General features: G+C 43.8%; 1 protein-coding gene across 3 annotated transcripts in view; it reads left to right on the top strand.

Moving 5' to 3' along the window:
• The first annotated feature begins 4,917 nt into the window (after positions 1-4,917).
• Socs7 (suppressor of cytokine signaling 7) overlaps positions 4,918-13,091 on the top strand; it is a 42,618-nt gene continuing 34,444 nt past the window's right edge. For 2 of the 3 annotated variants that reach the window (XM_027924748.2, XM_071602926.1), the window contains exon 1: positions 4,918-6,041. In XM_027924748.2, coding sequence (XP_027780549.1) covers positions 5,068-6,041 — 974 coding nt within the window. In that variant the 5' untranslated portion in view covers positions 4,918-5,067. The remainder of the gene's footprint in view (positions 6,042-13,091) is intronic. The other variant, XM_027924747.2, reaches the window with a different exon arrangement.

The following is a 13,091-nucleotide window of genomic DNA, read 5'->3' on the forward strand; positions in this document are numbered from 1 at the left end:
GCCCATATACAGATTGCAGAATCACATCAATTACACATCCATTGATTTACATATTGCCATACTAGTGACTGTCGTGTTCTGCTGCCTTTCCTATCCTCTACTATCCCCCCTCCCCTCCCCTCCCCTCCCCTCTTCTCTCTCTGCCCCCTCTACTGACCTTCATTTCTCCCCCTTGTATTATTTTTCCCTTTCCCCTCATTTCCTCTAGTATGTTCTTTTGTATAACCCTGAGGGTCTCCTTCCATTTCCATGCAATTTCCCTTTTCTCTCCCTTTCCCTCCCACCTCTCATCTCTGTTTAATGTTAATCTTCTTCTCCTGCTCTTCGTCCCTACTCTGTTCTTAGTTACTCTCCTTATATCAAAGAAGACATTTGGCATTTGTTTTTTAGGGATTGGCTAGCTTCACTTAGCATAATCTGCTCTAGTGCCATCCATTTCCCTGCAAATTCTATGATTTTGTCATTTTTTAATGCAGAGTAATACTCCATTGTGTATAAATGCCACATTTTTTTAATCCATTCGTCTATTGAAGGGCATCTGGGTTGGTTCCACAGTCTTGCTATTGTGAATTGAGCTGCTATGAACATCGATGTAGCAGTGTCCCTGTAGCATGCTCTTTTATTTTATTTTATTTTTTTGGGGGGTACTGGGGATTGAACTCAAGGGCACTCAACCACTGAGCCATATCCCCAGCCCTATTTTTGTATTTTATTTAGAGACAGGGTCTCACTGAGTTGCTTAGCACCTTGCTGTTGCTGAGGTTGGCTTTGAACTCTCAGTCCTCCTGTCTCAGCCTTCTGAGCAGCTGGGATTACAGGCGTGTGCCACCACACGTAGCCTCCCATGTCCCTTTAATTTTGTGTTTTGAGACAGAGGCTCACTAAGGTGCTCAAGGCCTCACTAAATTGCTGAGGTTAGCCTAGAACTTGTGATCCTCCTACCTCAGTCTCCCAAATTGCTGGAATTACAGGTATGAGTTACCACGACCAATACAGGGATCACTTTTATAGCCCTCAGTGAAAGTTATACGTCAAAGTAAAAACAGCTCAACAAACAGAAATCTAAGTCATGCAAAGATACACATCATTTGCTTACAGCTTAATCTCAATGTATTTTACAGGACCTATGACATAGGCCTGGACAATTGAGGAATTAGGGAAAGACAGCATTCCTTTGTCCTGCCTTACAAAGAACATGTGTGTTCTCTTGGACCTCTGTGTTCTCCAGGCCATGTGGGATTACAAGGGATGGCTGACTATAGGCAGCCTCTTCTGGGACCAAGAAAGTGACTGGACAGCAGAGGGTGCTGCAGAGCCACAGATTTTTTTCCTCTATTAACTAATCCCTGGGGTCAGAATGTGGGAGAGTCAAGAATAGTAGGGATCTTCTTAGGCCTCAGTATTCTGGGTATTCTAGGTATTCAGGTATTCTAGCAATTTCCCTAGAAAACTGGGTGGCATCTGAGAAGGATCTGGGGAAAGAGAGGGTAGAGAATAAACTTTTTGGGGTCAGACAGCTGATTTTGAACTCTATTACATCTTTTTGTACAGAGTGACCTTAGCTAAATAACTTGAGATTCAGTTTATTTCTTCATGTGCAAGGAAGAGTATTGATTTTGTGGTGTTGAATTAAAAATGAATTTGTATTAGGAGGCTTTTTTCAAGGCTTAATGTTGCAGAACCATTTCTGTATATCAAGAGCCTACTCTGCCGGGAACAGTCCTTAGCACTGTAGAGTCCACACAAGGCAGAAAGCAAATGTATCTCTGTCGTCATAGAATTTACAGTTTGGTTGTAAAGATTAACCCCCTCCCCCAGTTCTGGGGATTGAACCCAGGAGTGCTCTAGCACTGAGTTACATCTCTGGCCTTCTTGATTTTTGAGACACAGTCTCACTGAGTTGCCCAGGCTGGCTTTGAAATTGCAGTCTTCCTGCTTCAGCCTCCCAAGTTGCTGGGATTATAGGCCTGTGCCACTGGGCCTGGCAGGAAGACAAGATCAAATCACACATGCACAATGCAGTAAAACAAATGCCTGGTCTTCAGGCTCAGAGAAGAGGAAGGGCCCAGGCAGGGGGATTTCTCTGGTGCAGTGAGGAGTGTTTAATCCAAAGGTGGACAGAAGTTTGCTAAGCATAAAGAGAGGGAAAATTCTTCCAAGAAAGGGGCTTAGCTTACACAATGCCCATACATGTGGGAAATTGCCACAGTGCAAGTGGGACTGCAGGGGACAGACAAGAGGTGCAGCTTGGTGGAGATATGGCCAGAGAGAGGCAGGTGTGAGATCACACAGGGCCTTTAGGCCTCCTTAAGGAGTTTTGTCTTTAGCCTAAGAACAACGGGAAAACAATTGTAACAGATTAAGAATACATTTCCATTTTGAAAAGGTCTCTCTAGCTTCAGGACTTATCACCAATCATCCATCCTCTTCCCCTCAATGCCCCTTCAGGTAATAAAGTCGGCTAAATTCTGCTGGCTGATCCTTCCTCTTTGTCCCTTATAAATTTCAATGTCTCCCACAGGGACAATTGCAATGAGTTCAAGTCTCACCTTACACAATAAGCTTGATCTTGTCTTATCCTCATAACATCCTTGCCAAGGATGAGAAAACTAAGGTATAGTGGTTGTAAACAGGCCCCTATCAACTCTTGAAAGTCAATTGTTAAAATGTCAGAATTTGGGCCTGGGGTGGTGGCTCAGCTAGCACATGAGAGCACTCATCTAGCACATGAGAGGCGCTGGGTTTGATCCTCAGCACCACATAAAAATAAATAAAATAAAGGCATTGTGTCCAACTACAACTAAAAAAATATTTTTAACAAATGTTCAGAATTTTGTAAACATAGCTATGTTAAACATAGCCACTGGTAAAAATTAAATTATAAATCGGGCATGGTGATACATACCTGTAATCCTAGTGATTTGGAAGGATGAGGCAGGAGGCTTCGAGTTTGAGGCCAGCCTGGGTAACTTAGCAAGACCCTGTTTCAAAATAAAAAATAAAAGGGGGGGAATAGCTCAGTGATAGAGTATCACTAGGTTCAATCCCCTCCATCCAAATGGTTGGGGATACAGCTTAGTGGTACAATGCTTGACTAGGTTTGATTCAGTGCTGAAAAAAAAAAAAAAAGAAAGAAAAGAAATTAAATTATAGAAATTTGGAGAGTTAGGGATATAGCTCAGTAGTAGAACATTTGCCTACCATGTGCAAGGCCCTGTATTTGATCCCCAGCACAGCAAAACATAAATACATACAGACATACATGATTGAATTATATTAAAAATAAAGGTAATAAATTCTCCAAACTCATCACTTCCTAATAATTTTACCTACACTTTTGGTATTATATTCCTTGTATCTGTATGATTAAACTACCACATAAAAAATGAAGATATATTACAGATCCTGTCTTCCCCTGTGTCTAGTAAGGTCAGGTTGATAGACTGAAGCCAACCATGGGGCAAGTGCTTTATTAGTGTTTTGTTTATTTATCTGGACTTCAGAAAGTGATGGGGCTGGGGTGGGGCTCAGCGGTAGAGCTCTCACCTAGCATGCCAGGCGCTGGGTTTGGTCCTCAGCACCACATAAAAAATAAATACATAAAATAAAGGTATTGTGTCCAACTACAACTAAAAAAAACCCTTTTTTTTAAGTGATGGAGAACATGTTAATAATTCAGATTTAAACTTTATGTTTATGTCTGTTATATTATGAACAGCACAAGCCGGGGAAGGTGACACACACCTGTAATCACAGTGGCTCAGGAGGCTGAGGCAGAAAGATCTTGGGTTCAAAGCTAGCTTCAGCAATTTAACGAGGCACTAAGCAACTCAGTGAGTCCCTGCTTTAAATTAAAAAAAAAAACAAAAAATATAAAAAATAGGGCTGGGGATGTGGCTCAGTGCTGGAGTACCCCTGAGTTCAATCCCTGGCACCAAACAAACAAACAAAAAAACAATAACAACAACAAAAAAAACCATGATGAACAGCACAAAAATAAATAACTCTTCCAGTATTTGAAACTGTTTTCTGATTCAGCAAAGAAGTTACTCCCATCATTGACAATTCAAACTTTTCTGCTTTTTCACTTCCCTCTTGTATTAACAGAAGACAATGGCAATCAAGATTCTTGTTGCAGTTACACTCCTTGTAACATTTGGCTACCAAAGTAAGTGTGGCAAGGGCTTGGGGATGTAGCCCAGTGGTTGAGCTCATGCCTAGCAAGGCCCAGAGTTCTGTCTCCAGTGGCATGTGTGTGCGCATACACAAACACACACAATATATAAAGAATTTAGCAAAAATAAGTGAAAGAATTCTGTGAAAATCAATTATATGGAGTTTGCTATTGTATATTTCTAATATTTGTAAATTGTGTGCTATACATTATTTATATCAGCAAAATTTGATAAATGTGTGCTTATATATAGCACACACATTCCCTTTCTTCCCCTGGACAGCCAGTTGTTAAACACTCATCAGCCCACCACTGGATCTAGAACACATTATTCATGTAGTCACTCCATAATTCAGTGGATGTCACCAGGGGATACAGATGAACGAAATGACTTGGCCAAGATCACATATTTCAAAGGACTTAAACGGAACAAGAATTATACTCTCAAAGCCAGCAATTCTCTCCCAGTAACAGAACCAGGCCCCACTCTACTGAAAGGGATGGCCAAGGTCTGGGTGCCCAGGAAGTGAAAAGCAGGGGTCTTAGGTGCAAGAGACAAACGCCGGCAGAAAACCAGCTCAACGCCAATAGCAACTCAGGGCGCGCGCAACGTCAAGCGCAGCGGAGGCCGGCCCCAGCACGCCCTCGGGAAAGGGGAGTGGTCCAGCCTTCCGGAAGTGACGCATCTAGGGGCGGTCCTCGGCGGCGGTGGCGCGCGGCCTGGGCTCGCGCTGGGCTCCGCGCGCCCCCCGCCCCCCTCTATGAGGCAGAGGCCGCGGTGGCCGTTAGTGCTGTCGCTTCGGGGGCCGCGGCGGGCGGGGCTCCGGTGGGGCCCGACCTAGTCCCCACCCCAGCCCGGCTCCCAGCCGCCCGCCCTCCCCTCCCTCTCCTCGATGCAGGGAGCCGAGCTCCGGGATGGCGAGGCGGCGGCGGCGGCGGCCGCTTCGTACCGTGTCCTGAGCCGCCTTCTCGGCTATGGAGAGGCGGCCCCCGAGCCAGGCCCACCGCCGCCGCCCCCGGGCCATGGCCCCCCGCCGCCACCCTTCCTCGCGCGGCCGGGCCCGCGGGGCTCCCGACCGCCGCAGCTGATGGTGTTCCGCAACGTGGGTCGGCCGCCTGAGGAGGAGGACGCGGAGGCGGCTTCGGAGCCAGGACCCTCGGAACTGCTGTGTCCCCGGCACCGCTGTACCCTGGACCCCAAGGCCCTGCCACCGGGCTTGGCGCTTCAGCGGACCTGGGGCCCTGTGGCTGGACTAGAGGCTCAGTTGGCGGCTCTGGGGCTGGGGCAGCCGGCGGGGCCGGGGGTCAAGACAGTCGGAGGGGGCTGCTGCCCATGCCCATGTCCGCCTCAGCTGCCCCCTCCGCAGCCCCAGGCGCCTGCTGCCACCCCGCAGGCCGGGGAGGACCCCACAGAAACGAGCGACGCACTGTTGGTCCTGGAGGGCTTGGAATCGGAGGCCGAGAGCCTGGAGACTAACAGCTGCTCGGAAGAGGAGCTCAGCAGCCCGGGCCGTGGAGGAGGAGGGGGCGGCCGGCTTCTGCTGCAGCCCTCAGGCCCCGAATTACCCCCAGTGCCCTTCCCGCTGCAGGACTTGGTCCCTCCAGGGCGCCTGAGTCGAGGGGAGCAGCTGCAGCAACAACCTCCCCCGCCGCTGCCACCTCCTGGGCCCCTCCGGCCGCTCGCAGCTCCTTCTCGTAAGGGCTCCTTCAAAATCCGCCTCAGTCGCCTCTTTCGCACGAAGAGCTGCAACGGTGGCTCCAGCAGTGGGGATGGAACCGGCAAGAGGCCTTCTGGAGAGCTGGCTGCTTCAGCTGCGAGTCTGACGGACATGGGAGGCTCTGCGGGCCGGGAGCTGGATCCGGGGAGGTGAGCCCAGTTCGGGGGCTGGCGACAAACTTCCTTTTCTTGTTTCGTTTCCCCCTTTTTTTAAAATACTGCTAACAGGATCTTGACAATTCTTAAGATATGGTCTTCATGAGGAGGCAGAATCTTGTGGCTAAAGGTTGTGACATTTTACATGAGATCAGAGCTAATTGTGGTAACAGCTGGAAATAGCTTTCACTCAAGAGAGTTTACACTGGATGGATGACACTTATCATTTGGTTAGCATCTCTGGAGATGATTTGAAACCCGCTGCCCACCCCCACCTTGGCTCCGCTATTTTTCAGATGTTCCAAAGTGTCTTTCCACCTTAGGTCTGCAGGGAGATTACTAGAAATGTTTGGGCCTTTGGGTCAAAAAAGTTGATGGAAATGTTTGGTCTTTGGAGCAAAAAGTGTGACCCCATTACCTTACTTATTGTCTTGACCACCTTGTTGTTCTGTTTACCTGCATCCCACTCCCCTTCACCCTCAAACATACAAATGACCTAAGGAACTTGTGTAGTTATAGGCCAGTAATCTGTTGGGCACCTGAATTCAGTTGTAATGTTTTCCTGGTTGTTCTTGCTATCTAAATCCTCTGTACTACTTTCTGTGAAAACAGAAAATAGCTTTGCTCTGTCTCTCAAGCCCATGTGAGAGTTCTGAATGAGGTATAGACATTGGTGTATGAGTTCTAGGCCAATTAATGAAAATTCCAAAATTAGGCATTGAGCTTTTTTCTGCATCCCTAAAAGGTGGACTGATCTTTGACATCTAGCATTACATCTTTATTATCAGTTTAGAAAGCTGTCAACTTTTGTGTCAATGAAATAAGATTTTCCTTGTGATAACTGCTATTGTGGATTCTTGAGACACACTGGGCAGACTAGCCAGGCATGGGTGCATGTGCCTGTAATTCCAGCTACCTGGGAGACTGGGGCATGAGGATCACAAGTTCAAGGCCAGCCTCAGCAACTTAGTGAGACCCTACCTCAAAATAAAAAGGGTTGGAAGGGTAGCTCAGTTTTAGAGGTTCACTGTGTTCAATCTCTGCTCCCCCCAAAAAAAGAAGGTAAAAAGGTCAGTAGCCTGTATAAGTTGACAATCTTGCTGTGCGCCAGAATCACTGGTGGGCTCTCTGAAAAGATCTGTGTATCTGGAACCCACAGAATTTTGAATTTTTGTTTTTGTGTTTTTGCAGTATTAGGAATTGAACACAGAGGCACTCTACCACTGAACCACTTCCCTATCTTTTTTTAAAAAATATTTTATTTTTTTAGTTGTAATTGGACACAATACCTTTATTTTAATATGGTGCTGAGGATCGAACCCAGGGCCTTACACGTGCTAGTCAAGCACTCTACCGTTGAGCCACAACCCCAGCCCCTTATCCCTTGTTTTTGCGACAGGTTCTCACAAAGTTGCCAAAGGTGGCCTTGAAATTGCAGTCCTCTTGCTTCAGCCTCCCGGGTAGCGTTATCACAAGTGTGTGCACTGTACTCAGCAAGAATTTGAATTTTTATAAAGCTCCCAGTTGATCCTGGACTAGGAACCATTCATCCGTTGACTTCTCAAGGAAACTAGGATACTCCAGGAGGAAAATGTGGGCTGGATATGGCTTTGTTGCCCTTTCTGAACAGCTCTGCTGTGGGTTTATTATCTTGGGGATCAGGCCAAACCCTAGCTCCCTAAAGAAACCAGTGTCTTACCATTTCAGGTAGGCCCAGATTTCTACATTTGCTTCCTGATGAATACATTTGCTGGGAGTTTAGGTCTTGAAAAGTGTGTGACTGATGAAACACGTTTTTTTTTTTTTTTGTTGTTTTTTTTTGTGGTCATCTCTGCATTTGATGCTCCAGTTACCAATAGAGATGAAATTTTCATCAGATCAGGGTAGAGGGTGGGATTGAAGCTCTATGTAAGGACATAGAATAGATTGCTAATTTTCTTGTAGCTTGTCTTGCCTTTGTTCCATATTGACCAGGACTTGGTCTAAGATTTCAGAAACACCAAATATGAGGTGGCGTGAAATTAGCTGTTATGTCTAATAGATTAGGAAGAGGAAAAGGCATATAACATTATACGGTTTTTTGCCTTTGGAAGCAGAATTTAATGGTCATTGGCTGCTCTGTCACCAACCCTCACACTAAGCACAATACAGATTTCTGCTGCAGAGCAAATTGGGCTGTACATCTGCAAAGAAGCTTAGTTCAGGGCACTGGAGAATTACATTTTTTGGTCCAAGGGTTTTTTCTGATGAATTGGAGAAGAGCTAGGTATTTGTGTCTAAATGTTTGGTTGACTGCTGTTTGTAGGCAGCATATTGTATAGAGAATGCAAAAGTCTATATTTCCTTTTGACCCCCAACATCATCTGTGAGATAGAGGTTGAATTTGTCTTTTTTTTTTTTTAATCTATAAAATGAGAGAGCTATAGTTATCTTGTTCTTGTTCTTATAGGAATAGAATGAAGACAAGAAAAATCTAGATGGAATATTTTGTGCTTTTTGGAAAAGAAGTAATAAGACTGAAATGGTAAATTTTTTCTGTGCATAGGATTTGCTGCTGCTTGTTAGCTTTTCCACAGCTTACTATGTGCCAGTCTTGTTGGCAGCCTCACAGCTGTGAGAAACTTGGTGAGTCTGGCCAGGGTACTTGTGATTTCTGTGGATCTGCACCTCCTAAGCAAGTCCGCCCTGTTGAGAGGAAGGATGAGTTTGAATTTTTAGCTTGTTCTCTTATTTTGATTGGTAGGATATGGAAGCAGTGAGAAATTTCAGTCTTTTGCCAAAGGGTATATGCCTTCCTCCTCATTGTTAGTTAATTATGGGCCTCTGCTGTCTTTGCTGTATAATTTGGGGCATTTACAGTAACCTCTAGGCATAATTCTCTTCACTCTTCTCAATATCTACCTTTCCCACAGCTATCTATTAGAAAATACTTACAATCATCATTTTATAAGGCTTAGCAGTTTCTATATTTTAACACAAATCCAAACTTGACTTTCTTGCTTTGTCTGTCCCTTCAACACTTTCAGATGCTTTTGATTTGCTAAGTGGACCTGACTGAATTATTCTGAGCATGAAGAGAAGTATGAGTTAGCCTAGAGAATTTTTTTTTTTTTAGGTGTGGTACTGGGGATTGAACCCAAGAAGCATTCTGCCACTGAATTACATCACCAGCCATTTTAATTTTTTCAGACAGTCTCACTAAGTTGCAGTTGCAGAGCCTCTCCTCGACCTTATGATGATCCTGCCTCATTCTCCCAAGTAGCTAGGAGTGTAGGCATGCACCACTATGCTTTCAGTGAGAACTCTTTTTAAGTGAAGTAAGAAATGATTCTGCCAACTAATCAGGTTTCTGTTCTTGGGAACTGGCCTAGGCTGTATATACCATGCGAATGTTGGAATTCAGAGAGCTGGGCTTGATGCCTATGGGCCTCATAATATAGAACTTTCCTATTTCAGGAAAACCAGTGGAGTTCCCTTGTCCTGTTCACATATGTTGAGCTGATTGTCTTCCTTTGGATTTGGTGAAAAATAGCATTTGATCTGCCCTTTTTTAATCATCACATAATACACACTTGGTTGGAATGGGTACCTTGTTTTACTTTTCGAGATTTGTCTTTACCACAATAACAGTTGAGGCTCTTAGTCTTCATAGTTGTGAAGTGGAGAAATGGAGAACAGTTTTACGGTTGCTTCCTGTCTATTTGTTGGTGGAAAAGATATAATTCTAAACAGAGAGGCAAGTTGCCTTGGCCTTTGTTTGAGGCCCTTCTGTCATGGACAGACCTGTCAGACAGGAGAAAACTTTTTTAGTTTCCTTGGGTCTTCAGGCCTAAGGATGCTTTTTGAGTCATAATATGAAAGTTGAATGATTTTATGGTGTGGTGAGGAAGTTCTGACTTTATGTTTGGGTTTTGGGTCTGTTGATCTTTTTAACTATTTTTCCACAAAGTGGTTGTGGTTGGCAACTCTCTTAGAATGAATCCCCTAGCTTTAGAAATCTCTGTGTGTTTGAGTCTTGTGCCTTTTACTTATCATTCTCCTGGCCAACATCATTCTTAAGATTTTAGGTGTTGGACTATGCCTCTTGGCTTTTTCCTGGAAGTTCCATCCGTAGGTTCTTTAGTTGGTTTATGATGTAGTTTTGGATCTGACCTTGCTGCACAGATGTCTGTGTATTGGAACTAAAAATGAACACATGGTTTTGTGCCTGTAGCACATGAACAGACACTGGCTTGATGTGTTGGAAATGGCACAGGCTGCCTGACTTGGCACTGTGTGCTTTAGCAGGGGCAGAGGTACATTGGGACTGCAAAGCTTGGTATTTGGGTATCCTACTTTGGAAGTTACTTTTAAAAAGGATATTTGTAAGTCTTAGGGCATCAGTGGAGGGATTTATGGACAGGAGAGAGAGGGCTTATTATTTCATTGTTTTAATTTTAGGTTTCAAGGAATTTGAAAATTGGCCATTGGTTATATCTGTGTGTTGTCATCCTGTACAGTTTAGTGCTTATAACTCCTTTTATCTCATAAATCTGTTGCAGTACAAATAGTAATTTGCAGAGTGGAAATGAACAGAGGCATTGTCTCTTTTGCCACCTACAGCATTGGCAGCTCACACAAAAAGACTGCTAGCCTCAAAGAAGACCTTTGCCTTATGCTGTCTGCCCCTGTCTTATAGAGGAGTAACCCACCAAATTCTGCCCTAAGCCCATGCCACCCCTCAAATGTTTCTGCTACTTGGATGCAAATGGCCCAGTGGCAAATTACAGTGGATTAACTTTGTACTCTAATGCTTGTCAAGGTGATCTGGGGAGTAATAAATAATACAGGGATATGATATAGAGAATTAGTTTAAAATGTTTATCTGGAGCCACATGATTCATGTTGCTCTGGAAAAAAAACAGGATGTCCACTTAGAATGAGCTTTTATCATTCCATATGTTTTCTATATACAAAAGGGGATATAGAAAATATATGTACTTGAGAAGCTTCGCAAATGTATAGAATGTTATCAGTACCTTTGAAAACCTGAGTGTTGTTTCCTGTTTACATTTTGCTCCTCAGTTTTATATTAATCATTCCCTTGCTCTTTTTTTTTTTTTTTTTTTCAAATAATCATCTAGATTAGTCTTTCTGTGAGTGACTGCCATTAGAATGCTCTCAGGATCCCCGAGATAGAAACCTCTTTGGATTTTTAGTTAAGCATCTCCCAAAGAATAAAAGAAGCACACATATTCATTATCAGTCTTGTTTAGTCTCTTGGAGCTTTTACCTCTTAGTTCCAGCTTCAAGTCATCCTTATTTGCCAGGAAAAACCATCCCGGTGCTGTGCTCTCAAATAGCTCTGCCTGGGTTTAGATTCAGATGTTTTTCTTTTTCTAAATCCTAGAAACTATGATTCTCTTCTTCAAAATGTCGGGGGTGGGAGAGAAGATGAGCTGAAGTGAGAAGGCCTCCACAAGATGTGTGCATGTGGGTACTGCCGATCTTCAGTGCTTGGCACTGAAGAGACTCGTCCCCAGCATGGGCAGATGGCAGAGTAATGCAGCTTCCTTTGAAAAGAGGCAAACAGCCAAATGGCTGAGGTGTGAACCTTTTGAAAGGCCAGTGCTTTGGGTTTATACTTGCTGAGTTTAATGTTGTAACCACAAGTTATCAAATAAAAGTCAGTTAGGAATCTCTTCAGAAGTTCATGTCCAGTGGAATTAACTTTCCATTCGAGCCCTTTGGATTGTTGGCACTAGCTGCAGTCATGAAAAACTTTTTTAAATAGAGGAGCTATGTGTGGTTGTGTATTGTTTTTATGTAGCCCTATCTCCTGTGTGTGTTGTGGCTGAGGTATCATTAGACCCTTCAAGTCTCAACAGGAGGAGGTTGCAGAGTGAGTGTGATGATACGTCTAGGAGAAGGAAACTACCTAAGCTTCCGCTCTTTCTGAGTAAAATCTTCATGGAATGATTTTGGAATTTTGTCTGAATCCTGAGAAGTTTAGATATCCATCTTAAATCATAATTGCATAAACATCTCTGAAGTCAGATAATTTTTAAATAGGATTTAATTTTGGGTTTTCTTTGCTTTTGCCTCCCTCTATTAATGCAGTTGATTGTTAAAAAGAATTAAGTCCTATTTATCCTTTGGGTGAGAATATTTTTGGAAGGTGAGCCAGCAATCAGGCCTGGAGTCAGTCCCTATAATGCCATAATTATAGCACATGGAGTCATTCAGTTAGTCTTGGATTGGGATTTTTTTCAAGTCTAGTTTATTGAGGTATAATTGTGTTGTGTTGTTTTTCACCCCCAGTATGGAGATTGTTGAACCTAGGGATGCTCAACCACTGAACTACATCCCCAGCCCTTTTTAAATTTTGAGTCAGGGTCTCACTAAGTTGCTTAGGGCCTCATGAAGTTGCTGAGGCTAGCCTTGATTTTGCAATCCTCCAGGCCGCTGGGATTACAGGTATGCACTCTACCATATCCAGAAAAATTCATCTTTTTTAGTTGTCCATTTCTATTAATTTTGACAAACTTGTGTCTTGGCCAGCATGGAGCCTATGTTCATCACCTCAACAAGATCTTTTCTTGTAGTTAATTCAATTATCCCGAGTTGAGTTTTTTTTATTTTTTATTTTTTTATTGTTGGCTGTTCAAAACATTACATAGTTCTTGATATATCATATTTCACACTTTGATTCAAGTGGGTTATGAGCTCCCATTTTTACCCCATATACAGATTGCAGAATCACATCAGTTACACATCCATTGATTTACATATTGCCATACTCGTGTCTGTTGTGTTCTGCTGCCTTTCCTATCCTCTACTATCCCCCCTCCCCTCCCCTCTTCTCTCTCTGCCCCCTCTACTGACATTCATTTGTCCCCCTTGTATTATTTTTCCCCTTCCCCTCACTTCCTCTTGTATGTACTTTTGTATAACTCTGAGGGTCTCCTTCCATTTCCATGCAATTTCCCTTCTCTCTCCCTTTCCCTCCCACCTCTCATCCCTGTTTAATGTTAATCTTCTTCTCATGCTCTTCGACCCTACTCT

The sequence above is a fragment of the Marmota flaviventris genome, chromosome 17, assembly GCF_047511675.1.
Source record: "Marmota flaviventris isolate mMarFla1 chromosome 17, mMarFla1.hap1, whole genome shotgun sequence".
NCBI lineage: Eukaryota > Metazoa > Chordata > Mammalia > Rodentia > Sciuridae > Marmota > Marmota flaviventris.